The 27,196-nt window shown below is 49.5% G+C and overlaps 1 protein-coding gene across 1 annotated transcript; it reads left to right on the top strand.

Moving 5' to 3' along the window:
* Positions 1-14,391: 14,391 nt before the first annotated feature.
* Neurl3 (neuralized E3 ubiquitin protein ligase 3) lies at positions 14,392-21,225 on the top strand. Its single transcript, XM_038343497.1, has 4 exons — positions 14,392-14,530; positions 18,583-19,071; positions 19,552-19,605; positions 20,641-21,225. Exons 1-4 carry the CDS (start codon positions 14,503-14,505, stop codon positions 20,829-20,831), a joined length of 762 nt encoding a protein of 253 aa, XP_038199425.1. The 5' UTR covers positions 14,392-14,502; the 3' UTR covers positions 20,832-21,225.
* Positions 21,226-27,196: the final 5,971 nt, after the last annotated feature.

The following is a 27,196-nucleotide window of genomic DNA, read 5'->3' as shown; positions in this document are numbered from 1 at the left end:
GGATGTATGCGCTAGTGAGTGGACTCCCTCGGTGTGGGAGGGCATTCTTCCTTTTCGCTGAGCAGTCAATCTCAGGTTCTTTGTAGGCTGTCAATGGGAAGCAGGGACATAAGGGCTGACTAAGAATACCAGGCTAGGCTGTCCAGCCAGGAAAGCCATGGTAAGCTGAGCAGGAGACCCCTTCCCGCTTCCCATGAGGCTCCACCCTGAGGTCCCCAAGATCCAAGAACTCCTGGCAGGAGAAGCCTCCAGGGTTCAAAATTCTGAATTGGCAAGTGAATCCATAGGATTTCCCTCCGAACAGTCTGCTACCCATTTTGTAGGAACCGAGACTGAGATGTGTCGCACTGTCGATGAGTGTCTGAGCGTGCTTCGCTTTTCCTTGAGCGGTACAGAGGTTGGGCCCCCTGGAAGCTCGTGCCCCTCAGGCTAGAGGATGCAGAAGCTTCCATCTCTAGCCCTGGGGATCTCCAAGCGCTCAGTAAATGCAGAGAACAACGCTTCTGATTTTGAAAAAGTTTTCTTCCTGTGGTCAGCCCTGCTTACCGAGAGCTCGGTTGTTAATCAGAACATCAAGTGAGGGCATGCTCCCAGATGTACACGGGGTGCAGGGGGTTCTGGGGAATTCATTTTTCTGGGTAAGGCAGGGTTAACTGGAAGCCTGTGTTCTTGGGCTTTATTGAAAGCTTTTCTACAAATGATGGGCATTTCCCCAGCTTAGTATTTTGAAAGCTTCTACCACTTTCTAAATATGTGACCTTGGTCAAGTTACCTAACCTCAATAACCTCAGTTTCCTTATCCGTCGAATGTGCGCACAGTGCTGACTCTCTAGGTTGTAACAGGAAGGAGCCATGCTTAGCCTGCAGTTCGCTTCAGAAGCAGCCAGTACCACACTGTCTCCACGCTGGCAGTGGGTCCTCGGAACTGAAGGGCCATCTGCTCCAATGGATATCCTCCCAGGGAGACAACATTCTCCTTTCTCAGAAAAGTCAGTGTAATCTCTGTGCCATACAAGCCAAGGACCCTGTGTCTGGAGCCTATGTGTTTTCTGTGTTTGGCGCTTCCCCTGGGAGAGAACTAGTTGGTGAAGGGCACTGGGCCCTGTCTCCCTGGCATTCATCCTGTCTTGCCGGATCCCCCACCTGCCGTCTTAACACACAGGACCCACTCTTCCCAAGGAGGGCATCCCCAGCCCCTAGCAAGGCAGAGAGGACACATGATCTGAGAAGAAAGCTGGGCAGGCTTTGGATTCTGGGCAAATGTAGGAGACTAGAGGGGCCTGGACTTGAATCTCAGCCTGATTCACCCAGGGAGCTGGTTTCTTTTCTCCTTCCTTTCTTCCTTCCTTCCTTCCTTCCTTCCTTCCTTCCTTCCCTCCCTCCCTTTCTCTCTCCCTCCCTTCTTCCCTCCTTCTTTCCTTCCCTTCCTTCCTCTCTCCTTGCCTCTTTCTTTTTCTTCTTTTTTTTTCTCTTTGAGATGGTGATTTGCTGTGCTGCCCAGGCTTGGCTTAAATTCCTAAGCTTAAGTATTTCTCCTTCTCAGCTCCCAAGTAAGCTTGCACTCCGTCTAGGCTCAGGGAGCTTTTCCTGTCTAGTCCCTGGATTGACCTAGGTTAAGAGGTTGAAAGGCTGCTTTCAAGTGGGGAATCTCAGGAGACATAAAGTTAGAGATGGCTGTAAGCTTCCATGTGGGTGATGGGAATCAAACCCAGGTTCCTGCTGGCTGTGATGGGGGAGGAGGCAGCCATCGTCGGAGAGTGTGATGCTCAGTCGCCTAGCCTGGACATGTGCACCCATCCCACACGTGTACACACCTGCTAGGTCATAGTCAGAAGCACAGTCTCCTCTTCAGCAAAAGGGTACCAAGGCCTGTCATTCAATGCTCCAGGCCTCTAGTTATTTATCTAATGGAATTCTAGTTGAAATACTGAAATACAGTAGTATTTCAGTGTCTGTGAGGGACAATGACAGGAGAGACTCAGACCCCTTAAGGCAGCAAATCCATGGAAGTTCAAATCCCTTAGAGGGTACTGCATATATACATTCTGTGTACTCATCTAAAAATGTTTTTGTGTGAGTATGAGGTATGTGTGTGTGTGTGCATATGGATATTTGTGTGTGAGTGCAGAGGTCAAAGGACACTCTCTGGTGCCAGTCCTGGTCTTCTCCCTTGATTGAGACATCTCCATCACTGATGTACAGGCTAGGCTAGCTGGCACAGGCTATTGCTGTTGCTGTTTCTGCTTCCCATCTTGCCATAGGTGCACTGGGATTATAGATGTGTGCCCTGCCACATCCAACTTGATTGTGGGTTCTGGGAATGCAAACTCAGGTCCTCACAGTGCGTGATGTCATAGTCAGGGTGGCTAATTGCTGTGATGAAGCACCATGACCAAAAACAACTTGGGGAGGAAAGGGTTTATTTGGCTAACATATTCTGAGTCACCATCCATTGAGAGAAGCCAACACAAGAACTCAAAGTAGGTAGGAACCTGGAGGCAGGAGCTGATGCAGAGACCGTGGAGGGGTACTACTTACTGGCTTGCTCGGCCTGCTTTCTTATAGAACCCAGGACCCTTAGTCCTGGGGCGGCCCCACCCATTATGGGCCAGACCCTCCTCTATCAATCACTAATTAAGAAAATGCCCCGAGCCGGGCAGTGGTGGCGCACGCCTTTAATCCCAGCACTCGGGAGGCAGAGGCAGGCGGATCTCTGTGAGTTCGAGGCCAGCCTGGTCTACAAGAGCTAGTTCCAGGACAGGCTCTAAAAAAAAAGCTTCAGAGAAACCCTGTCTCGAAAAAAAAAAAAAAACACAAAAAAAACAAAAAAACAAAAACAAAACAAACAAACAAAAAAACAAAAACAAAAGAAAATGCCCCGAGGAGAAAGATTCCTTTCCAATCTCTTGCCCCGACCACCTGTGGTGGGTGAGGGAGCTGACCCTCCCTATTGCCAGCTGCAACACTCAGGAAAGTGGACCCTGCACCTTGCCTGGGCAGCACAGTAGAGCTGACCCCTATTGTGGTGGCGTAGGGGAGCCAGCTTCAAAGTTGTGAGCATGGGAGAGCTGTGCCTATTACTCACCTGTCCTGTGGCAGCAGACACCGGGAGAGATGCCCTTCCATCAACTCCTGAGGCAGGTGGGGGTGCTGGCCCTGAGGTCATATAAGCCAGAGAATTGTTCCTCACCAGCTGCCGTACTCAGAGAGTGGGCCCTATACCTCACCTGGGCAGCACAGTAGAGCTGGTCCGCGTAGGTGTGGGGGAACCAACCCTGAGGATGCGAAAGCCGGGAACCAGCCCTACCTTTTGCTCATGGCTGCAAGGGGTAAGCTAGCCAGGGCAATGCTGCTTGGTAGTGAAGATGGGGGAGAGTTGGTAGTCTCATCAATCCTGCAACTACCCAGGCCCAGAACCAGGGTTAAGTGTTGGCCCACCCCAACATCTACCCGATTTGTGATCTGCTGGAACATGGAGGGATGGGGGGGGGGCGTCCTGAGGACCCAGGGCTTCAGGATTGCTATGACACAGGGCAGCAAGACAATGTCCAGGAAGTGTTCCAGTGGTGTCACAGAGGCTGGAGCAGAGTCAGATCAGCGACTGTTTGCAATGAACCACGGCACGTAAAGATGTATGGATAAAGGGGTTACTGCATGACTCTACCGTCTCACACTACAGCTTCCGTGCCGAGGTTTTCCCTTTCTTCCTCCCCCCACTTTTCTCTTACATTTTATTTTATTTTATTTTTTTTTGTAGGAGGGGGATGTGCAGGGGTAGAGGGCAGATGCAAGGGCACAGGAGGTGGGCGGGATTGGGATGCATGATTGGAAAGACACAAAGAATAAATACAAAGAAAGTTAAAAAAAAAAAAAAGAAAGAAAAGAAAATGCCCTGCAGGCTTGCTTGCCTACAGCTGGATCTGATGGAGGCACTCTCAACTGAGGCTCCCTCCTCTCAGATGACTCTAGCTTGTATCAAGTTGACGTAAAACTAGCCAGCCATGTGGCAAGTGCTAACCCACTGAGCCATCTCCCTAACCCACATCCTGTCTATTGTAAACCATCTTCAGAGGGCTTATTATACCCAGTGCAATGTCAGTGCTCTGGAAAACCATTCTATAAAAGTTCTTTTGGATGTTTTGTCCGCACGTATGCCTGTGCGCCATTTGCGTACGGTGCCTGCAGAGACCAGAAGAGTGCACTGGATTTCCTGGAACCACAACTGAGTTCCAGAAAGTTGTGAGCCGTTGCATGGGGGCTGGGAACCAAGCCCAGGTCCTCTGCAGGAGTGGCCGGGGCTCCTAACCACTGAGAGAGCTCTCCAGCCTGCAAATCATTCACATACTTCGTGGACTATGGGAAAGTGACAAGAAGAGAACCTGTGCAGTGGCCGTAGTTTTGCGTTTCTAGAATATTCTGTATATGCAGCTGGTTGACTCTGCAGGTCTAGACGCTCAGGCTACAGAGGGCTGACTCTCCTGAGCCCTCTGGATTAAAATGAGCACGCCATGAGAGCTTCGTGTGGGGGTGAGGCTCAGCGTCAGCCTCCTGCCTCTTCTCCTGCTCTTGATTCTTTCAGTGGTTAAGTTATATTTCTGTCGTGCATATCTGACTGAGAGATAAAACTGATCAATTTCCTCTGTGCGCCTCCCAAGCGATGGCAAGGGTCTTAAAAGCTTCAGGTCCCATTACCTCCTCCCCTGTCTATACATTGTCATCTAATACTGTGTTTCAATTTGATTTTACCATAGTAAATTATTTAGTATCACTGTTGATAAAAAAAAAATCAATGACTTTTTAACACTTTAACATCGTCGGCTGTTTTGTTAACTGTGGCCGGCTGTCGTTTACCCCAAGGTAGAGATGACAGCATCTCCCATCCTACAGGCAGTGTGACCTTGGTACTGCCCATGAAGACAGAGTCTAATTCTTCCCCAGCATCTGGGCTAACCATAGAGACTTGTTTGAGTCAGCGGATGTGGTGGAAGGGGCACTGTGTCACTTCTGAGGCTGTGTGGCTGTCCCTGATTTCTTAGAACTCTCGTTTTGGACACTCCCCGTGCACAGGCCATTTGCCACCAGTCTCCGTTAAGCATGGTCTTTCAGATCCAAGTTCAGGCGCTAGGCGTGTGGATGAAGAAGCCTCCGTATGCTTCCAGACCCCAGCAACTCAAGACTGCAGCAGAGGCCCCAAACATCGGAAGACAAAGTTCGGTCTCCCCTGGCATAGTTTGGGAGATTTCCCGAACCACGGACGCTAAGACTACAATGAGAGGGTTGAATGCCAGGCACGATGTAATCCCTGTGTTCGGGAGACTGAGGCAGGACAAGAAAAGCTGGAGGCCAGTCTGGGCCACATAATGAGTTCCTATGGAGTTTGAGCGACATAGAGAAGTGATTAAGTCAGGCATGGGAAACGCACGCCTGTAGTCCCAGCACTTGGGAGGCAGAGGCAGGAGGATCAGGAGTTCAAAGCTGTCTTCAGCTACATACCATAGCAAGTTTGAGGCCAGCCTAGGCTACATGAGACCTGTCTCAGAAAACCAAAACCCCACATAATAACAAAAGTAACAATAATACATTTAATTCATTTAAGTAAAAGATAAAATCATTGGTCTTTTACTTGATTAACTTTGGGGTGATTTGTGGCAGGAAAAGATAACTGGGGACGTGCACCATTGCACATTTTCTGAGTCTGGTTTCCTTCTTACAGTAGCAGAAGCCACAGCCATTTTTTTTTATTGAGACTCTTGAATGATAGACCTTGTTTTTGTCGGTAGGTATCTTTTCCCCCCTTCCTTCTTTTATTTGTCTCTGGTTTTTGAGATAGACCTTTCTATGTAGCCTAGGCTGGCCTTAAACTCACCATCCTCTTGCTTTAGTCTCCCATTTGAGAATTGAAAGTATAGACTGTGGCCAGCCTTCCTAATTTTTTTTAACTTAAAAAAATGTTTTGTTTTGTTTTCAATTTTTGAGACCATTGAAAATTTGAGAACAATTTTCTGCAGCCTATGGCTAGCCTTAAACTCCCTGTGTAGCCAGGGATGATGTTGAAGTCCTTATGGGGGTCTCTGCAAATGCTAAGACTGGCAGAAAACCGATTAAGGGAGGCAAGAAGGAAATCCAGTTCTGTCTAACTTAGCTGGTGCTGGGTCAAACTTCTAGAATGACACCAGGAAGTTTATTTTAGCCTTAATACACACCACACACACACACACACACACACACACACACACACACACACATCTGGATGTGGTGGTGCTCACTTTTAATCCCAGCACTTGTGAGGCAGAGGCTGTAGGATCTCTGTCAGCTTGAGGCCAGGCTGATCTACATAGTGAGCTCCAGGCCAGCCAGGGCTACCTAAAGAAACCCTGTCGAAAAACAAACAAGCAAACAAAATTTTATTTACTGCTTTATGGCTCCTAGTACTATGCAAAGCTGTTTCCAATAAATCTAATTATTTCTCAGACTATAGTTTGGTCTCCACCTGTCCCCCACTGATTCATGTGCTAAGACATGCTTCCAGGGTGGCACTGTTAGGAGGTTTTGGTGCATCTAAAAGCTGGTCCTGTTGGAAAAGCTTTAGGTCTCTCCTGGCTCTGCTGTGGTGGATGCGGTGTCTAAGGATTCATGGTTGAGGCAATGGAGGCAATGGCCAAAAAGAGGTTTTGCAATGGGCAAAGGCCAGCAGCTCTTTTGGTTCACAAAGTGACCGGCGTAGGGAAAGCACACGGAAGCTGTAGCAGAAGGTAGTCCCACACCTGCGAGGCTGTGGCTCTTGCTGCTACCTAGATGATTGCTTTCAACTTATCTTATGTGAAAAATAAATGGGTATTTGAAAAATTTCATTCTTCCAGTTTATTCTATGCAAGCACTGCCAATCCCAACACAGGAATGCGGCCCCAGGCATGGCTGTGTTTCTGTGACTTGGCACGTGCTTTCTTTTCTTCCCAGAATACCCTGCTTTTGTTTCCTCTTGTTGAGCCCCTGAGTCTCCTTCAGGGCTCAGTTCTATGCCCGTTCCACCCCTAAACTCCCAGAACCTGTCTTAGTCACTGATCTATTACTGTGAAGATGTCCACACCACGACCAAGGAAAGCATTTAATTGAGGGCTTGCTTACAGTTGCGGAGGGAGGGCGAGTCTATGACCATCGTGGAGGGGAGTGTGGCAGCAGACAGGCCTGGTGCTGGAGCAGTAGCTGAGCTTAGATCTTATCTACAAGTCAGAGGCAGGAGGAGAGAGAGAGCTAACTGGAATGATGCAAGGGGGGGGGGGGGTAAAACCTTCAAGCAATGACACACCTGCTTCAGCATGGCTACGCTTTCTCCAACTAGGCCACATCTCCCAATCCTCCCCCAAACAACCTCACCATGAACTGGGGACCAAGCATCAAACCTATGAGCCTGTGGGGGCCGCCTCGTTCAAGCCACCACACCACCCTGGACATAACCCTCGTGGCCCTCAGTGTGATCATTTTGTAGTACTTACCTAAATACCAAGGCTTACCTGAGTGGGTAATGGACAATAACTGAGTTTTCCTTAATCTTTGGTTACTCAGAATTAAGACAATGTTTGGGGCACAGTAGGTGCCTTATAAGTCTCTCTCTCTCTCTCTCTCTCTCTCTCTCTCTCTCTCTCTCTCTCACACACACACACACACACACACACACACACTCTGGAGTAGTGGGAAGGGGAACACTTGCATGGCCTCACAAACAGTTGGCTACTTTTTAAAATAAAGATTTATTTTTTAATTTTACACATATGAATGTTTTGCTTGCATGCATGGCTGTGTACTGCGTGTGTTCTTGGTACCCAGGGAGGCCAGAAGAGGGTGCTGGATCTCCTGGAACTGGAGTTACAGATGATAGTGAGCTGCCCTAGAGGTGCTTTGCCCTGCGCTGGCTACTACTGTGTCAGCAAGCTCTGGTCTACCACTTCTGGACCCTATTGCCAGTAACAACTGACTCACACATGCCTGGGGACTTCGGCTATTGACTCGGAGGACTCAGTGGCCCCCCAGAGTTGTTAGAATGCCCATGGGACAAGTTGAGCTGGTGACTGATACCCAGTGCCTGGGAACCTTTTCAATCTTGGTGAGAGAATTTCCCACACTCCCTTTTGTCTCCACCAGGGGGCAGTGCTGACCAAGCCGTTCATGGGCTCCCCGAGCTCATTCAGAAGTTTCAGAATGGAAGCAAAGTAAATCTAGGTAGATTTAGATTATGTGCCCTTTGAAAATCCAAGTGATAGCGTTTTCTGTCTGTGCACACAGATATATAACATCCACCCCAGTTCTTCGGGATTCTTCTCCAGTCCTACACTCGAGAGAAGCCCACTCATGACTTTTACATCTAAACTTTGTGTGAATAAAAGTGTGTGTGTGTGTGTGTGTGTGTGAATGTGTGTGTAGCAGCATATGCACATGCAGTCATGTGTGCATGAATATTCTGGATCTTTCCTGACATCTACCTCAGAGTCTTGAGGTGATAAACAGTGTTTTGTACATTGATCCCTTGGTCTCTATGGAGACTAATTCTAGGACCCCTGAGGATGCCAGAATCCCGGTGTTCAACAATGGCCATCACTTACAGCTTATTTTTATTTTTGAAATAAAATCTCCTGTAGCCAGGGTGGCCTCAAATTTGGTGTGTAGAGCCGGGCGGTGGTGGCGCACGCCTTTAATCCCAGCACTCGGGAGGCAGAAGCAGGTGGATCTCTGTGAGTTTGAGGGCAGCCTGGTCTACAAGAGTGAGTTTCAGGACAGGCTCCATAGCTACTGAGAAACCCTGTCTTGAAAAAACAAAAAACAAAAGAAAACAAAAGACAAACCTTGTTTGTGTAGCCCAGGATGCCCTTGGACACAGCTTCCTGTGTCCACTTCCCTAGGCCTTGGTTCACAGGCACATGCCATCGTGTCTGGCTTATGCATTGCTAGGGGCTTTGTGCATGCTAGCCCAGCACTTCACCAGTGGCCTCATATCCCTAGCCCTAGTTCTTAAACTCAACCTATGTATGTTAATGTTCAACCTATGTATGCACCCTGGAGGAGAAAGGTAAACTTTACACCATCTGCAATTGCTTTGGAACACCCAATGCTATGGAAATGCTATGCAAATAGTTGTTAGACCATATTGCTTAGGGAACAATGACAGGTTTGTATGTGCTCTCTGAAGGTGAAATTTCTCTCCCTTTTTGAGACAAGGCTAGGTTGATCTTGTACTCATGATCCCCCTGCCTCTGGGATTACAGGCATGCACCGCCATGCCAAGGCTGCAGATGGGCAGATTTTATATTTGCAGTGTGTGCCAGGGTGTTGCTACAGTGCACATATGGCATCCAGAGGATAACTTGTGAGAGATGGTTCTCTTCTTCCATCGTGTGAGTCCCGGGATTAGATTCGAGTCCCCAAGCATGGTTGCAAACACCTTTACTCTCCCAATCTCTTGATTGGTCACCAGATGGGCAAGGAGGCTATGATACCGCCCTGTTTGCACCTGGCAAATCCTTGCTATTCACTTCTGTGTCCATGACCTTGGTTGTTCGAGGAGCTGGCATTCTGGCACTGCAGACTTCCACCATCTTATGTAACAATGTAGGAGTCCTAAGATGCCGATGGCTGGGCCCAGTGGAATTCCAGTTCGTGCAGGGCTCCTGCCTCTGCTGGACCACAGGCTAGCCTGGGCCCCCAATCAGTCTGCAGCTTGCTCACCAGTCCAGCTCCTTTTCAGAAAAGGAGATCTCTATGCTGTGGTCAACACAAGAGCACTTGGTAATGAAAGAGACCGGACAAGTTGAGGGCTGACTGCCACCAGGAGGTTCAACGAGGTGACAAGCTGGCCCCGGGTAGGAGGGGTGTCTCGGGGAGTTTCAGGGTGACTGGAAGATGTGCTCTGGCAATTGCTGGCCTCATGCTGGCCTTGTAGGTTCACAGGGCCTCAGTGCATTCTGCAATACTGATTCTAGCCAGCAGAGGCCGCCCCAGTCCCTGTCGCAGTTCTTTAGGATGGCCTGTTTTACCTTGTAGCACAGAGGTTGTGGTTGTCCTGTCCTGGGAGCACTCCTTCCCAGGAACCAGCTTTGCTGGAATGGGGGCACATAGGCACTCAGGTGGCCTATCAGTTGCTATTTGTAAAACTCCTACTATGTGTCAACCAGTCAACTGAATACCGACAAAGAGCCAGTGAGGAACCACTAAAGAAGGCACAGCCACACGGCAGAAGTGTTTTTTTAGGACAGGGTCTGATGTAGCCCAAGCTAACCTCAAACTTACTATGTGTCCAAGGAAAACTTTGAACTTAGTTTTTTTTAATCAGTCCGTGTGAACGCACACAATGTATGTGTATGGGTGTGTGGGTCAGAGGACAATTTGTGGACTTGGTCCTCTCCTTCTACCTTGGCGTGGGTTCTGGAGATTGAGCTCAGGTTGGCAGGGTCATGCGGCAAGCAAGCACCTTTACCCACCAAGCCATTTTCCAGGAACTGTTTACGCTCCTTGTGCCTCCGTTTCCCCTTCTGTGAACTGGGAGTGGTTCCAGATAGACCCTTTCTGAGGACTTCCCCCCAAGAACTGTCAGCTTAGTACAGTATTGGACTTAGAACAGCAATGTTTGGGAGAGTGTTCTCTGTCCTTCCCTTCACAGGGATTATGGCTAAGCCCCTGGCTACATGAGACCGCCCGACAAGAAGAGGAACATGCGTTTCTTATGAATACATATTCACCCTACAAAACAATGACTTCATCCCGCCGTTTTCACACACACTTGTAACATGCTTTAATCGTATTTAAATCCCATTGCCTTCTCCTGTTTTCTAGTTCCCTCTAGCTCTGCACAGTGGCTCACACCTATGATCCCAGATCTTTGGAGCCTGAGGCAGGAAGATTGCTGTGAATTCCAAACCAGCCTGGGATAAAGGACTGAAATCTGTCTCAGGTCCACCGGCAAAGAGTCCCTTGTGCTTTCAAGTCTCCCTTCCTTCCTTTGCCACTGCCAGGGATAGAACCCAGGACCTTATGCATGCTGGGAAAGCCCTGTATCACCGAGCTACATCTCCTACCAGTATGTGCCTAACCTTTTAAATTTGCATTCTGTATAGGAGAAAAAACTGGTGGCATTTGTCCTTCTGAGCCTGGCTTATCCCACGCCACCTAATCTCCAGTTCTGCCTTGCAAGTGACATAACTCCATTCTTTATGGCTGGGTAACACTGCACTACACTGCATGCATTGCCCTCATTGGTTGCCAGATGGGCACCTCGGCCGATTGCACAACTCAGCTGGAACGAAGAGTTAGTGGGCACCTCCGTGGTAAAGTACAAGAACTTAGTATGGATGTAAAGTTTTATGATACCTGGAGCCTCCCAGAAATAGAAACCCTGATGGAGGAGGGGCACACAAGGATCCACCCGAAGCTGAGGGGTTCTTGGTAATTACTGCCTGCTGAGGGAGGAGGGGGAGGTCATCTTTACTCAGAGCGTGATTGCTGGAAAGTTGCCTGCAATCCATTCAGTAACCCCACACCCAGGCATATGTCTGCAGGCAAGCTTAATTAAACTCAGTGGGTCATAAAATAAGGTGCAGAAGTTGGATAGGGACTTGTTGGGAGGAAGAAAGGGTTCAGCCGGGTGGTGGTGGTGCGTGCCTTTAATCCCAGAGATCTCTGTGAGTTCGAGGCCAGCCTGATCTGCAGAGTGAGTTCCAGGACAGGCTCCAAAGCTACAGAGAAAGCCTGTCTTGGAAAACAATAACAACACAAAAATAAACTAAAAAAATAATAAGAAGCAAGGGTCCAGATGGGGTAGGACGGGACAAGAGAGGGACGAGGTGATGATAATGAAAATATATCATACGTGGGCTTACTGGTCTTCCAGAGGACCAGAATCATCAGGGCTCCCAACTGCCTGTAAGTCCTGCTCCAGGCCGATCCAAAGCTTCTGGCCTCTAAGGACACCCATGTTCAGGTGCATGTAGCTACATATAGAAACATACAATATACATAATAAAAACAAAACTTAAGATCGAAAAATACACTATTTACGTGTTTGAAATTGCCAAAAACAAATAAAAAGAGAAGAAAAATGAGGACACAGGTCTGGGAATGTAGCTAAGTTGGTAGGGTGGCTTGCCTAGTAGGCATGAAGCCCTGGTGTGTGCGTGCATGTGTGTGCATGTGTGTGCATGTGTTATTTTTTAAATTAAATAAATTGGTTTTTGTGGGAGTGGATATGCACATGCCGTGACACATGTGCGATGGTCAGAGGACAACTTGCGACAGTGAGTTCATTCTATACACCACGCAGGTCCCTGAGATTGAATTTGGGTTGCCAGGCTGGGCAGCACAGTCTTTACCCAGAAGCTATCCCACCAGCCTCTAAGCCCCAGTTTAGACCCCCAGTGTTGGAAAGCGGAGGCAGGAGGATTGTGAGTCTTAGGTTATTTTCAGCTATATGGTGAGGTCAGGCAAGGCTAGGTCTTAAGGGAACTTGTTTCAAAAAAGACCCAAAGAAGGGGAAGTCTGCGTGTGTGTGTGTGTGTGTGTGTGTGTGTGTGTGTGTGTGTACGCTGGTTTGAGGTTGAGCCCAAGAGTGGCTATAAACACTACTATAGTGAGGGATACTGGGGCAAAGGTGGGTGTGAACAAATGGTGATGAGGTGGGTGGGGCCTAGCAAGAGCTGTGTGTTCAGGTTCTCCCCTGCCCTGAGGTCAGTGGTAAGCATAGTGTGAGGGACTTAGGGATGGCTTCGTGGGAGAAAGGTGGGGTAAACGAATGGGATGTTCCTGTTTCTGCTACTTCCCAAATGTAGGGAGCCTGTTTAGAACGGATGTCCTGCACCCCATCAGTGGAGTATGTGGGTGTCTGGGCTTGCCTGTCTTTTCCACCTGCTGGCTGCTGGCCTGTGGGGGCCACACCACCTACAGGTGTACGACTAACACAGTGATTTTCTATAAGGTCTAAAGTTCCAGAGCAGGTCCCTTGATAAGGTGCCGCACATACCTGTGGTAGGGGAATGCGGTTTATCAAGAAGGAGTTTTTGTTTCCAGCCCTGGGCGGTCACTCAAGACAGCCAATACCACAGGTGAAGTCCAGCAAGGGAGGAGTGACCAGCACTGCCCAGGGATTGGTGTGCCTGCCAGGAGGTGCCAGGAGCCCGAGCCTCTCAGACTGAGCCAGTCAGGGCATTGGGCCAACTGCAGCTTTTAGGATCCACAGGCCTCCGACCCAAGGCATTTGGTCTTGTTCTTGTGCAGCTGCCTCTGGCCTTGGCAGAAGTAATACAGCCAGTGCGGAGACAAAGGGCACACAGTAAGGGCGGGGCAGGAAGGAGAAAAGTCCGGGGGCTACAGCGATGTCCCAGGTAACCAGGGCTAGACTGATGTCCCCCACCTTCCTCTCGCCACTTCTTCTTACTTAGGCACAGCATGCTAACTGGAAGAGGTCCCGAGACCACTAGTTCCCTGTTTCATAATGTGGGAACACCAGAGCTAAAGATGAGGGAGGGATCTGCCTAAGGTATACACAGCGGGCACAACTTGGGTCTCCACCTCTCCATCTCTGTCCTCAGAAGAGGACACTGCCATTTCAGGTGCCCCAGGGACCTGCGGAGGACTATTCATCTATCCAGTTTTCTTTTCTTTTTCTCTTTCTTGTTTTTTGTTTTTTCGAGACAGCTCTTCTCTGTGTAGCCCTGGCTATTCTGAAACTCCCTCCGTACATCAGACTGCCCTCAAACTCACAGGGTTGTGCCTGCTTCTGCTTCCCCAGTGCTGGGATTAAAAGTGCCACCACCTTTTATTTAAAGGATTAAATAGTGCCACTACCTCCTGGCACTATTCATTTCTGTAAGGGTCCAAAGAAGCCACTGATTGTAGCCTTGATCTGGAGTCTCAAGAAGGACTTAGGTGGCGGCTGCTGCTGTTGGGGGCGGCGGGAGTGCAGGGTATTTATAAGCCTCCAAACCATCCTTGCCACCAGGCAGGCTCAACGGCACAGGTCTCCGGATTTAGCTCATTCAGTTTACCCTGCTTGAGTAGTGCTGCTCACCTTCTGTATGTGGGGTTGCCATGGTGAGCCATGCTGGCTGCATACTCTTTGAAACTTCCGATGTCCAGATCTCACCCCAGGCCAGGGACACCAGAGTCCTTGCAGGGGGCTGGGGGTGAGCACAGATGTTTACTAACAGGCTGTGGGCAGTTCCCATTCACAGGCAAGGGCTGATTAGAAGGCAGAGAGGAAGAACTCTAGGCTGCAGCCACACTCACAGTCCCTGCTTCCTTTTCTCAGGCCAGCCTCCTGCAGTAGGTCTACTGTGAGCCGGGAGACATCATGGGGAAAGTCCCGGATATCGTCATGCGTGACAGCATCTAATTAATCATCAACCCTGTAATGTGATCTCCAGCCTATAAAAGGGGAACCTTCAGAGTCTTGTAAACTTGACCACTGGCCTTCACAGACATCTTCAGACACAAGGACTTGTCTCTCAGGAGGAGCCCAAGCTAATGGGTGCCCGCCTCAGCCCTGAGGCCAGTAAGTAGACTTCTTGTATGCCTTGAGCTGGCTTCTGGAGGCTGGACCACAGGGAGTACAGGTGGGAGGTCTGGAAAGGGGAGAATGGAGACCTCGAGGTCATGGCCAGCTAGAGTAGGTTTCTGCCAAGGTCTGGCATGCTCGAGAGGGTGACTTTCCGGGCTTCCCAGGAACCAAGGAGAGGTTGGGTGACTCAGGTCCAAGATGGCTGCAGAGATAAACACCCCTTCTTCCCCACCCACTATCTGTAACCAGAGTTCATCTAAGACTTGGCTACAAAGAGAGAAACAGGACTGGGGTGGGTAGAAGAGTAGACTTAAGGGGGCTGAAGGTAAAAGATGAGGGATTTCAGCTTTGCCAAATTAGAGATGGCACCAGGGGCAAGTCATTTTGACTCTGGGTCCTTGGTTTTTATCATCTAAAGGTTGGGGATAATGCCACCCACCCTGATGGCCTTTACGGCTCCAAATACCGAAGCGTAAATAGTAATGAGATAGGAAGTTTCTCTGAGACACTTACCTGTACCTGTGGTCTCAGTGTCTCTTAGTGGAAGGACCTGGGTGAGTGGGCAGGAGATAGTATTCCAGCTTTTAGCACAGAGTCTGGGACCAGGCACCCTGGAGATGCACAAGCGGAACCCCTGCTTAGGGCCCCATGGCGAGCACCCAAGGCTCACTCACGGTGGATGGCCACACCCTGAGCCACCTCTGTGTGGCAGCTGTGTTTGGATTCAAGGCAGGGCACCAATGCCAAAAGGGATGTCGCGTAACAGGTGCAGGTGTGTGTGTGTGTGTGTGTGTGTGTGTGTGTGTGTGGCCAAGTCCACAGTCTCCTTGGTGCTGGGAGGATTGGAAGGGACCTTTCCCGAGACTCTTTCCTGCTCTCCCACAAGCTCTGAGTGCTTCTCTACAGGATGCAGAGAGTAGAACAAGAGGCTGCTAGGGGCTGAGTGGGTGCCTGGCACCCCAAAAGCCTTGGTGGCTGGAGGGGTGGTGATGAAGATGCTGACAGTTGGGGGGCCATCCTGGAGCAGGCAGTTGGTCATCCATTCCTAAAGTTCCCAGAGCCTTGTAGAGACTAGAACTTGCCTTCATCTGTCCAGGGCTGACCCTAAGGACACAACTTGTGTGTCCCAAACTTCCTAGCAGTCTAGGTTCAGGCCATCAATGCCCCTTCCCTACAGCAGTGGGGAACCCAAAGGCGGAGTCATTGAAGAGGGTCCTCCACTTACTCTATCCCATGGAGCCTCAGGATCTGACCTGAAAGCGGGGCTCAGCACAAAAACGGCAACCCCTCAGTGGACAGTACTCTGAACCCTGTGCCAGCCCTGCCAGCTGGCACAGACCCAATTCGAGAGTCGTGTTTAGCTTGTGCCCACCTCTGCCTCTCCCCAGTCCAGCAGTGGGATCTGTCAGTTTGCTTAGTCAATGGGTGGGAGGATTCCTGCAAGGCTCTGCCGAGGGAACAAGGCAGAATGGAGATGGTGTCCACCCTTTTAGTGCCACTGTGACCCGGCTCTAAAGTCAGGAAGCAAATCTCATTGTAAAGGAAAGGTGGGGCCCCTATCAGGGACAAAGTCCTGAAGGCTTTTGATAGACTCGCTGGGTGAGGGTGGCTTTCATCCCTACTCAGCCTGGGTCATGCTCAGTGATTAACCCACACAAGCCAGCCGAGAGAGTAAGTGTAGAGAGACCAAGCCTCAAGAGGCCCCTTGTCACTTGCCTGCCGTGACTCCTCCTGAGAACCACTCAGGGAGTTGCCCAGAGGCTACTGAAGGTAGGGATATCAGGCCTGAGCATGCAGTTGAGAGAAGGTGGTTCAAGAGGCTCTGGTGACCCAGCGACCTGTGGAGGCAACGGTGTGTTCCCTCAGTTTCCCCTGTAACATAGGACATGAGAATGTAACTCTCGCAGGCCACTGAGGAGTCTCCTGCATTGCAGTGGAGCTTTGTCCACTCAAGCTGGCATCCAGGCCAAGGTTTCCTTTCCTGGGGTGCCAAGGGACCCTTGCATCTCTCAGAGGGCATTCCTAGGACAGTCCCCTTCCTCACGAATGGACACTCCGCCAGCCAGACTCTGCTGCTTCTCCTCTAGGAAGCAGATGGGGCAGTGAACTGACCCCCCTCCCAGAACAGCGCTTCCCGTCCTCTATCCTCCTGGAGATGGGGGATGGCCAGGTGAACACCCTGCCCATAGCCAGGGAGGACTGGCCACCATTTAGAGATGAGCAGTTCAAGGTTCTCAGACCCAAAGAGGATGCGAGTCCTTTCCATTGAGGCTGTAGTGGATGAGGCTGAAGGTCCCACTTAGCTCTATTTCTGCTCTTGTGATGGACCAGGGTTGTAGCTTGGGGCTCTCGGGAGAGTACATCTGGCTTCTCCAGCAGCAGGGTGGCAGGTGACTGTCTCCAGCATCCACTTGGTAAGGTCCCTTACCAAGCCTATCCCTGGTCTTCTCTTGAGTCCCTCACATGAATGGTGGCTGTGTCCCACCTGAGTGATGGGGCAGGCTCTGGCGGCAGCTCCAGGAGCCCTCAGTCCTATGTCTGGCTCTGTAAGCAGACCTGTGGTCTGTAAGCAGAACAGAAGACAATCAGCTGGTGGGGGATGGGGACTCTCCCGGACCTGGCTCAAGTTCAGATTGAGTTCATCTTTCTTTTTCGGCCAACAGTCAGCTGACTTCCTCTCTTCACCCCCACTGAAAGAGGCAAGGCAGGTCTCTGGAAGCAGATCAGTTCCTGCTCTCTTGAAGCCAGGGCTAGGAAGAGGGGCTGCCCCGCAGGGACCTTTCTTTCCCTCCTGACTGCCAAGTACCTTTGTGTAAGAAGTCCCTTGGTTCTGAAGCCCACGTCAGGCCTTGGCTGATCATAGGCATCTCCGCAGACCCTTCTCAACTTGTTCCCCTGTCCCGTGGGAAACTGCTCTGTTCCCTCTTCTCTCCCAGGACCAGGAAGTCACCTTGCAGGGTGAAGGGGACATTGATACAGCTCACCTGTGGGGAAAGGAGGTTAGAGAAGCAGAGAGGAAGACATGGCCATAGTGGGCCACCTGCCAGGGCATGCACAAGTCAGCAAGCCAGCTCCGCTCCTCCAGGCTAGGCGCGTGAGAATACTTGAGTGTCACATCTCATCTAGGGGCTGGTGAGAGGGCTCAGCCAGTAAAGGTGCTTGCCGACAAGCTGAACAACCGTAGTTCAATCCCCCCGAATCTACAAGGTAGAAGGAGAGAACTGATTTCTGCAAGTTGTCCTCTGACCTCCACCCATGCATACATCCTGGCACCCAATAAAGAAGTAAGTGTTAAATAAAAAAATGAAAAACAATAAACCTCAACTGGGCAGCGGTGGTGGCGCACGCCTTTAATCCCAGCACTTGGGAGGCAGAGGCAGGCGGATCTCTGTGAGTTTGAGGCCAGCCTGGTCTACAGAGCAAGTGCCAGGACATCCAGGACAGTGAAACCCTGTCTTGAAAAACCAAAAACCAACCAACCAACCAAACAAACAATAACACGAAGACCCAATAAACCTCATCTAAGTTTATATGCCTAACTGTCTGGTTTCATTTTGTTTAACAATAGTTCCCTGTCTATGTAGCCCAGGCTGGCCTGGCCTGGAATCCCTTATATAGCCCAGGCAGGCCTGGAACTTGCCTACACCTCCCCAGTGCTGGAATTACAGCACCACCACACCAAGAAGCTGCTTTTTCTGTTCAATCTCAGTAATAACCATGGTTCAGGGCTGAGTTTAGACAAGGTTTAGATAGAGGTTCTTTTAATTTTCATGCCAGGCAGAAGGGGCGGCTGAGGCTGGGGACAGGGGAGGTTAACAGACCCAGGCAGGTAGAGTGGGCTGCCCTTCGGGCTTTTAGCAGATCCTTGAGGTTTGCGGGGTGAGGCTTGAGATCGTTTGGGGTGTGGAGGTGGTTCCAGGGAACTTGAGGAAGTTGAAGTGGTCCCCAGTAGAAGGCCCTGTTAGCCTAGGGTGCTGGTTTGTTTTTTGGGGAGCCAGTAGATTAGAATGGGCCCTCGCTGACAGGCTATCTGCTCTGCCCCACAGATGCTGAGGTGCCCAGCGAGGCCCTTAGTTTCCATGGGGATGCCACCGGCGCGCAGGTGCATCTGGATGACCTGCGGAGCACAGCGCACAGGCGCTCTACATTCCACGATGGCATCGTGTTCAGCCAGCGGCCAGTATGGCCCGGTGAGCGTGTTGCGCTGCGCGTGCTGCGACAAGAAAAAGGCTGGTGTGGTGGCCTCCGCGTGGGCTTCACGCGCCTCGACCCTGCACACGTGGCCGCGTCCTGCTTACCGCCCTTTGTGTGCCCCGACCTAGAGGAACAGAGTCCCACGTGGGCAGCGCTGCTTCCAGAGGGCTTCGTTCGTGCGGGGAATGTGGTCTGCTTTTGGGTGAACCGGAGAGGCTGGCTCTACGCCAAGGTCAACGCTGGCCGCCCCCTTGTGCTGCGCAAAGACGTGCTGGTCCAGGGCGCCCCTCTCTGGGCGGTGATGGATGTGTACGGGACCACGAAAGCCATTGAGCTGCTGGGTGAGACATTCCTTGTGGAATCTGGAGTGTGTGCGTGGAGACAGAATTCCGGGTGGCTTCATGAACCTGTCTAGAGGCCCTGAAGGAACCGTTCATTCTTTCATGCTCAGTATGCCATCAGCCCATGGCCTAGTGTAAGGATGGGCATGGGAGACTCTAACTGGGCACAAGCCTTGTCCTAAATGATGATAAGCTATGACCCGTGCCCTAAATAACGTTAAAAGGCTGGTCGCGTTTCACAAAAGAGAAAGCATTTGGATGAGGCTTTGCGCTTAAGTAGTTCACCCCCACACAAGTAAAAAGAAAGGAGAAAAAAACCCGACAAAGATGTGAGAGTTCTCAGTTGGGTTCCTAATGCAAAGGGGAGGAGATCAGTAGGGAGGAAGGGAGTGGCTGCTGAAGGGTAGGGTGCATGCACGCAGGGGTGCTTGTGGATTTCTGGAGCTGCTGTGCTGACCCTGAACCTCCCTTTCGCCTTAGATCCCAAAGCCAACGCCTGGATCATCAGCGGGGAGGCTGTGCCGGAGTCTGAAGGTGAGCGCACATCCCAGGATCCCAGCACCGAGTGGAGTGGCTGGGAAATCTGGCTGTTCAAAGCCATCTTTCTAGGTACCACAGAGAGACTTCCCACAGATTACTGAGAGCTAGAGATCCAGAAACAAGGCGATGTTTCCCAAATTAGGAGAGTATATTCCTTTGTCTGAAACAGCCTCGGTGGCCAAATCTGGACTCAGGTTCACTCAACACTCTTTCAAATACTGGGATTGCAGCCTAGTTTAATCTTGTTTTTTTCTTCTTTCTTTTTTCTTTTCTTTTTGTTTTTGTATTTTGTTCGTTTCAAGACAAGGTTTCTTTGTGTAGCCCTGACTATCCTGGAACCAGCTCTGTAGACCAGGCTGGCCTGGAACTCACAGAGATCCGCCTGTTTCTGCCTCCCAAGTGCTGGGATTAAAGGTGTGCACCACCACCGCCTGGCTATCACTACTGGTTTTATTCAATGCTGGAAATCAAACCCATGGTTTTGTGCATAAGCACTCTACCAACTGAACTGCATTCCCAGCCATTTGTGTGTGCGTGTGTGCATGTGTGCGTACATGATTGTTCATGTGTGTACATGTTTGTGCATGTGTGAGTACATGATTGTTCATGTGTGTTTACATGATTGTGCATGTGTGAGTACATGATTGTTCATGTGTGTGTACATGATTGTGCATGTGTATGTATACACATTGGTCTGTTATGCATGTGTGTGTGGAGTCCAGAGGTAGATCTCAGGTGTTTTCCTCCATGGTTCTCTACCTTGGTTTTTGACACAGGTCCTCTCACTGAACCTGGAGCTCACTGATTGGCTAGACTGGCTACACAGCAAGTCCCTGGGCTTTTTTGGTCTCCGCTTTCCCAACATGTGCCTGACATTTCACGTCAAGCACATGTTGACCAAGCAGGCACTTTACCAACCGAGCCATTGCTCTAGCCAATCACTGTGCTTCCCTGCCCTGTGGTAAGAGCATCAATAGGTAGGTGAACTACCCTGTATGTGCTCCTGACCCACGCTGTCTCCTTTTCCAGTTGCATCAGGGGAGGAGTGTGTCATCTGCTTCCACAACACCGCCAACACCCGCCTCATGCCCTGTGGCCACTCACACTTCTGCAGCTCCTGTGCCTGGCACATCTTCAAAGACACGGCCAGGTGCCCCATGTGCCGCTGGCAGATTGAGGAGGTGGCTGTGGAATCACTGAAGACTGGGGAAGGTTCCTGAAGAGACAGCTTCCTAGAGTGGGCGGTAGAAGGGACATGGCTCTGAGACAGGCCCCTGCGAAAGGAAAAACCTCTGTCTGGACATGGGTCAGCAAACGTGGTCATAGGCCACCATGCCTGATCTTGGGTCAGCAAGCCTTGTTACCCATGAGGGAGACTCAGTGACTCTTTCCCCCGATGCAAGTTTGGGAGAGGTTGATATGGCAAAGAGAAATCTCTCCAGCCGCTTTGAGAAGTCCCCAGTGTAGCAGGGACAGCCTGAGCCCTGATGTTACAGCTGAGGGCATGAAGGGATGGAACGGTCTGTGTCTGGCAGAAGTACCAGAAGCAGGGACATGTATCGTGGTTTCCCTGCTGGTTTGTGAGACAGCAAAATAAAGTTTGTTTTTGTATTGTCTCCTTTGCCATATTCAGTGGGAGGAGGTGACACTCAAATCTGGCTAGGGCATTTGGGGACATGCTGTCCTGCCCTCCCTGACCACACTGATCTTACAGTAAGGGCTGCAAGGAACTCTGGGCACCCAGGTTCATTGGTTCTATTCATTGAACACGGCAGGAATTAGGTCAACACTCCCAGCTTTCGAGTCTTGCCAGCTTGGATTCTGGGGACTTCCAGAAGCTCTGCCATTGTCAGAAGGCAGGTACTAACAGCCAGGAAGCCCAACCTGGGACTGTCCTTCTGGAGGAACCCCTATCCACAGCACATTGTAAAATGTTAAATGTAACCAGTTTATACCATTTAAACTGAGATGGGGGGAAGGGGGCAAAAAACTTGAAAAGTGTCTTTGGAAAATAATTTTGTAGAGAACTTTGGAAATCTCTGATGTGTTCCTAAGGCTCTATAAGACTCGTGCATGTTCAGGAATGGTCTGGAAGCACCCCCAGTTTCGCGATTCTGGCTGATCTTGAGGCCTGTGTAAAAAGGAGATGAAGGCTAAGGTATACTTGTAAACTGCCTACGGACTGAAGGTGCCTCAGCCCTCACAGAGTTCCTTGGCAAGGTGTCGACACTTCCTAGAACAAAGCTTTGTTTAAAAACCTCTGCACAGGCTCCAAAGCCGCAGAGAAACCCTGTCTCGAAAAACCAAAAAAAAAAAAAAAAAAAAAAAAAACAAAAAAAAAACCTCTGCACAGTCATTAGTGGGCCGGTAACCTACTGAGAGTTCAGTCAGTGGCACGTAACAGGGGAGACAGCTTTGCAGAGTTTACCCAAGATAGCTGCTAAACTAACAAACACACACCATCAAGGACAATAAGATAGCAACAACAGTAAGCCTTTGAGTGGAGGTGCTTTATTCTTCAGAACTGCCAAATTACATTACTTAAAGAGATAGTTTTTCTCCTGTCTTCTATGCATCAAGCTATGTGAAACTTGGACTAAATGAAAGTATGGCTTATGCTTATGACATCACTGGTTGCTCGAAATGGTCCTTGAGAGAGCCCAGATGTTAGATTTACTAGACAAACACTTTAATACCGCTGTTACACTACATCCAGGTAACCAAAGGGAAACCATGTCTAGGAGTTAAAGGAAGGCTATGGTCGTAGCTCAGAGGTGGAGTACTTGCTTCATATGTCAAAGCTCTGCTTTGAATTTCCAGCAACACACACACACACACACACACACACACACACACACACACACACACACACCTCAGCTTATAGCCTGCACCCTCAGTGGGATGAAATTGCAATTAATACCTCCGACCCTTTCCCTGACTCCCTACAGAGAGCCAGCTCCTGACTCGATTCTTTCCACTCATTCAGCAAGTCACCAGGCGATGTAGCTGCTCCCTTCTGTTCCCAGCTATAAACTGCTGGGGATGAGCTAAACAAATTTATATGTTTCACAGAAAACTACGTAGGAAACACCTCAGGAACCAAGAACTCCGAGAAAAGATAGAAAATAAATGGACCAAATAAGACCAATGTGAGGCTTTTCATCTCTTCACCAGTCAGCCTTAGAAAGAATCCGGGTGTCTCGAGAGAGAACACACAGAAAGGATGTGAAAATATCGCAGCAAGGTGATTGTTTTTCCAAAAAGGGTGTACCAGTGTCCAAGCCAGGCTAGTAACACGCAGGGCCAACACGGACCCCATCTTTGACCTGTGATGTGGGTGGTGACCTGTTTTATTCCATTTGTGGGAGCTCAACTTCACAATCCAACCAGATTGACTAATTGGCGTGAAGTCGGGGAAATACGAGTTCTTGCCAGGCAAAGTACCTTTACTTTAGGGAAAAACTCTCACCACAGGGCACTGACGATGGACCTAAGAAATGACCCACCCAAGTCTACTTACTGAATCAGTGAGTTTGCTGACTGTGGATGAGGGGGTTCCTGCAAAGAGGAGGAGCTTGAAGAACTCTTTACCCCCAGTTTTAAAAGCTGGTGGCCAGAGGAGGTCAGAGAGCCGAACCTCTGGCCAAATAGTGAGTCATGAAGGATCTGCCTAGGGGCAGGAGCCCCTGGGTAAACTTGGCTCAGAGAAGCGAGGCAAAGCAGGCAACCTGATGATTGCAGTTCAGAAACAGGAAGCCTCTGCATCCCCAAAGCTGAGCGTGGCTTCCTTTGCCCAGCAACCACTGTGATGATTGGTTTCAGTCATCAGCTTGCAGAAACTGGAATCGCTGCCTGGGAAGGGAGTCTCAGTGAGGGGGGTATCTACATCAGGTTGGCCTGTGAGGAATTATCCTGATTGGGTTAACTGCGTTGGGAACCCACCTTGAATGTGGGGGGCGCCATTTCATGCCCCTGGACTGAAAAGGAGAGGGAGCCTCCAGTAAGCCATTCAGTGATCTGCTTCCCAACTATGGGCAACCTTTGACCAGCTGTGCCACTGTGACCTCCCAGAAATGATGGCTTGTAACCTAGAACTATAGGCTAACTTAAGCCCTTTCTCCCCTAAGTTGCTTTGGTTAGGGTATTTTATCAGAGACTTAGAATATTTCCGAGGTCGCAAAGAAAGAGACCACCACTGTAATTAAAATTAGTGTTCTCGCTGGGCAGTGGTGGCGCACGCCTTTAATCCCAGCACTCGGGAGGCAGAGGCAGGCGGATCTCTGAGTTCGAGGCCAGCCTGGTCTACAAGAGCTAGTTCCAGGACAGGCTTTAGAAACTACAGGGAAACACTGTCTCGAAAAACCAAAAAAAAAAAAAAAAAAAAAAATTAGTGTTCTGTTTGCATCTTCGGTTCAGCACAAGAGCTGTTACCCACAAAAGCGGTGGCCCAAGCACAGGGATGGCGGGGTCCTCCTGGTTTTATCCCTGATGTAAAAGAGAAGCTGGACTATTCTTATGGGTGGAGGAGCAACCACAGAATCCAAACCTGAGTTGCTAATCAGAGCATTGAGGTAAGATGAGGAAGAAAAAATGAAAAAATTAAAACACAAATTGTTTTTGATTTTTGGGTTTTGTGTGTGTGTGTGTGTGTGTGTGTGTGTGTGTGAGAGAGAGAGAGAGAGAGAGAGAGAGAGAGAGAGAGAGAGAGAGAGAGAGAGAGTAAGGAGGAAGTAGGGTCAGGAAATGTTGGCTTAGAGCCAGACAGAAACTGAAAAACAACTTTTGTGGTCAGGAAAAGGAGGAAGTGGGGCATACTTTGAAGGAAAAGATACTTGTTTGTTGCATCTAAAAGGGCAACTGAAAAAGAAACAGTCAAACATTGTCCACATCATAGCTACATGTTGGCACCTCCCATTTTTCAAGGAGGCTACTGAGGCTAACAAGGGATCTACCTCAGGTGCAAGAGTAAGCTCACAGTCAAGAGAAGGCCAGCATTTGAGGAACATGAATGGCGTGGGAGAAAAGGCACCGAGTCATACAGAATGCATTCATACCTGAAGGAACAGAAGGGCCGACAGACCTGGGTGTTCCCACAGCTGTGATTAGAAAAATCCAGACGTCTTGGGAATTAGAAACTTGATTCCTGGAAACCAAAACTTAGTCAGCTGAAGCGAGGAGCAGAAAGAGCACAACAGAAATTGCCTAGATTCCCTACAGAGTGACTAAAGGGAGGAATATAGATAATGGGACAAGGAAAATGGCACAGAAGTTCAAAAGCTTGTCACTGGGAACTGAAAAAGGAGGAAATGGAGACGCAGGAGGAGATACTCAAAGGAAGATCAGAGAAGCAGGACTTCCTGAAAGGCTAAGACAGAAGGTCATTGGTTTGGAAGATTCCAGGCCCAGGTGGACGCAAAAAGCACTTACAAGTTGGGGCTCATGGCTATAATCCTAGGGCTTGAGAGGCAGAGGCAGTAGGATTGCTATAAATTCAAAGAGAGCCTGGGGTACATAACAGAGCCTGGCTATAATTACAACTCCAAGTAGAAGGCTGAAAGAGCATCTTCTAGAACACTTGCTAGTGTTCCCGAGAGAAAAGATCTAAAAGGACTGACACGTAGTCATTCCCAGAGGTCATCCAGCTTGATCCCTTTAAGTCCCTAGTCCAGTTTCACAGGGCGAACGCTGAAGTGGCTTATTTATGCTTTAGTCTTAAATGTGAGCAGACAGCCAAGAATTTACAGACACCTCAGGAAACCTCCAAACAAGAAGTGAAAAAGTATAATTTGAAGCCTGGCGGGGTAGCAATACTAGCAAGGCCAAGGCGGGAGGATTGTGAGTTTGAAGTAAGCCTGGGCCATGTAGTGAGATCTTGTCTCAAACACAAAAGAAGTAATGCTAAATTAGATCACAGTAGAAGAGAGAGAAAGCAGACAGGAGGACACTGCCACCCAAATCAGAGCTGATAGATTTATTTCCTTTGAGACTGTGGGAGTATGCAGCCATTCCGCACTGTGTGGTTCTGGCCCATATGAAGCCACTCCTCTGCACGGCGTGGTTCTGGCTGGCCCAGTAACCCAGCCTGGGTTGAAAACATTGCAAGTCAAATGCATTGAGTCTATGGGGCCTACTAAACATCCTAGCTTGCATCACAGTCTGCGAGTGGGGGCAGATGCCTATGAGAGTAGATCCTGTCTCTCCCCCCCCCCCCCAGAGAGGCATTGATCCATTCCCCACCCCCATGGCCTGACATCTCCCACAAGGCCCCACCTTCCAGTGGCAATCCCTTACGCATGAGTTTTGGAGACAAACCACATTTACACCGTAGAAACCTATAAATGGCCAACGGGGATGTGAAAAAGAGTAAAACTTCACTAACGACAGGAAGCTACAAACCAAAACCACAGTGAAATGTCAGCTCGTACCTGCAGGGATGGCCATTATCAAAGAAATCAAGAGAGAAGTGTTTTTTTGAGGGTGTGACGAAATGAGAACTCTTATTCATTGTCACGGGGTGCGGGGGGGTACGGATAGCATGGAGGTTCCTCAAAAATAAAACAAGCAGCAAGCAGTTCTGCTGGGCCTGCAGCCAAAGCCAATAAGCCAGATTTGGAAGCATTTTTCCCACTGCCTTGCGTGCTGCAACATTATTCACAGTGGCCAAAATACAGGGACAACGTTACTGGCTTGTTGACATGCGAGTGGATAAATAAAAACTGGTGGGGGATTTTACTGTTGCTTTTAAAAAATATTTTTATTTGTTTATTATTATTCAACCTCAATAAGGGGGGAAATCACTGGGTCAAATAATCTCCAGAAGAGTCAGCTCTGAAAGGCGGATGCGCAGCCGGCATCTACAGTGAGTGGGATGGACTGGGCAGGATTTGCCAAGGGAATAGATCCTCCATCTTCTCGTCCCAGCCAAAAATGGCAACTATGAGAAACGGTAGAAAGGCTAATTAGCTTGATTGTGGTGATCATTTTACCATCTACACACATGCTAAACCATTGCATTGTGCACCTTAAGAATATACAATTTTTAACGTCAATCGTGGTTCTGGAAGGCTGAAACAAAATAAAGATACAGGGGCTGGAGAGATGGCTCAGAGGTTAAGAGCATTGCCTGCTCTTCCAAAGGTCCTGAGTTCAATTCCCAGCAATCACATGGTGGCTCACAACCATCTGTAATGAGGTCTGGTGCCCTCTTCTGACCCGAAGGCATACACATAAGACAGAATATTGTATACATAATAAATATTTTAAAAAAATAAAGATACATAGTATCTGTGCTTGAATAGGGGGTGGTTCTGGCCTGAGATCCAAGATACTATAGCCTACTGGTCCTGGGGAGAGGGATCAGCACCTCACGGTCTTAGTTGGTCAGTGTGGAGGTGGGGGTTGGACTGAGGTGGCACAGTACCATGAGGTGCCGGTAGTAAAAAGATGGTGGCACCCGGAACCTAGAGTTAAAAAACAGAACTGCCGTGATAACATTGAGTAATAGGGAAGGTCTTTCCGGAAAGGCGATCCCTAAGAACAGAGAGGGGGTTGAGACCTCTACAACACGGTTGGCATCTTACATAAG

This window comes from Arvicola amphibius, chromosome 9 (genome assembly GCF_903992535.2).
Source record: "Arvicola amphibius chromosome 9, mArvAmp1.2, whole genome shotgun sequence".
Lineage (NCBI taxonomy): Eukaryota > Metazoa > Chordata > Mammalia > Rodentia > Cricetidae > Arvicola > Arvicola amphibius.
This window is presented reverse-complemented; position numbering and strand designations above follow the sequence as displayed.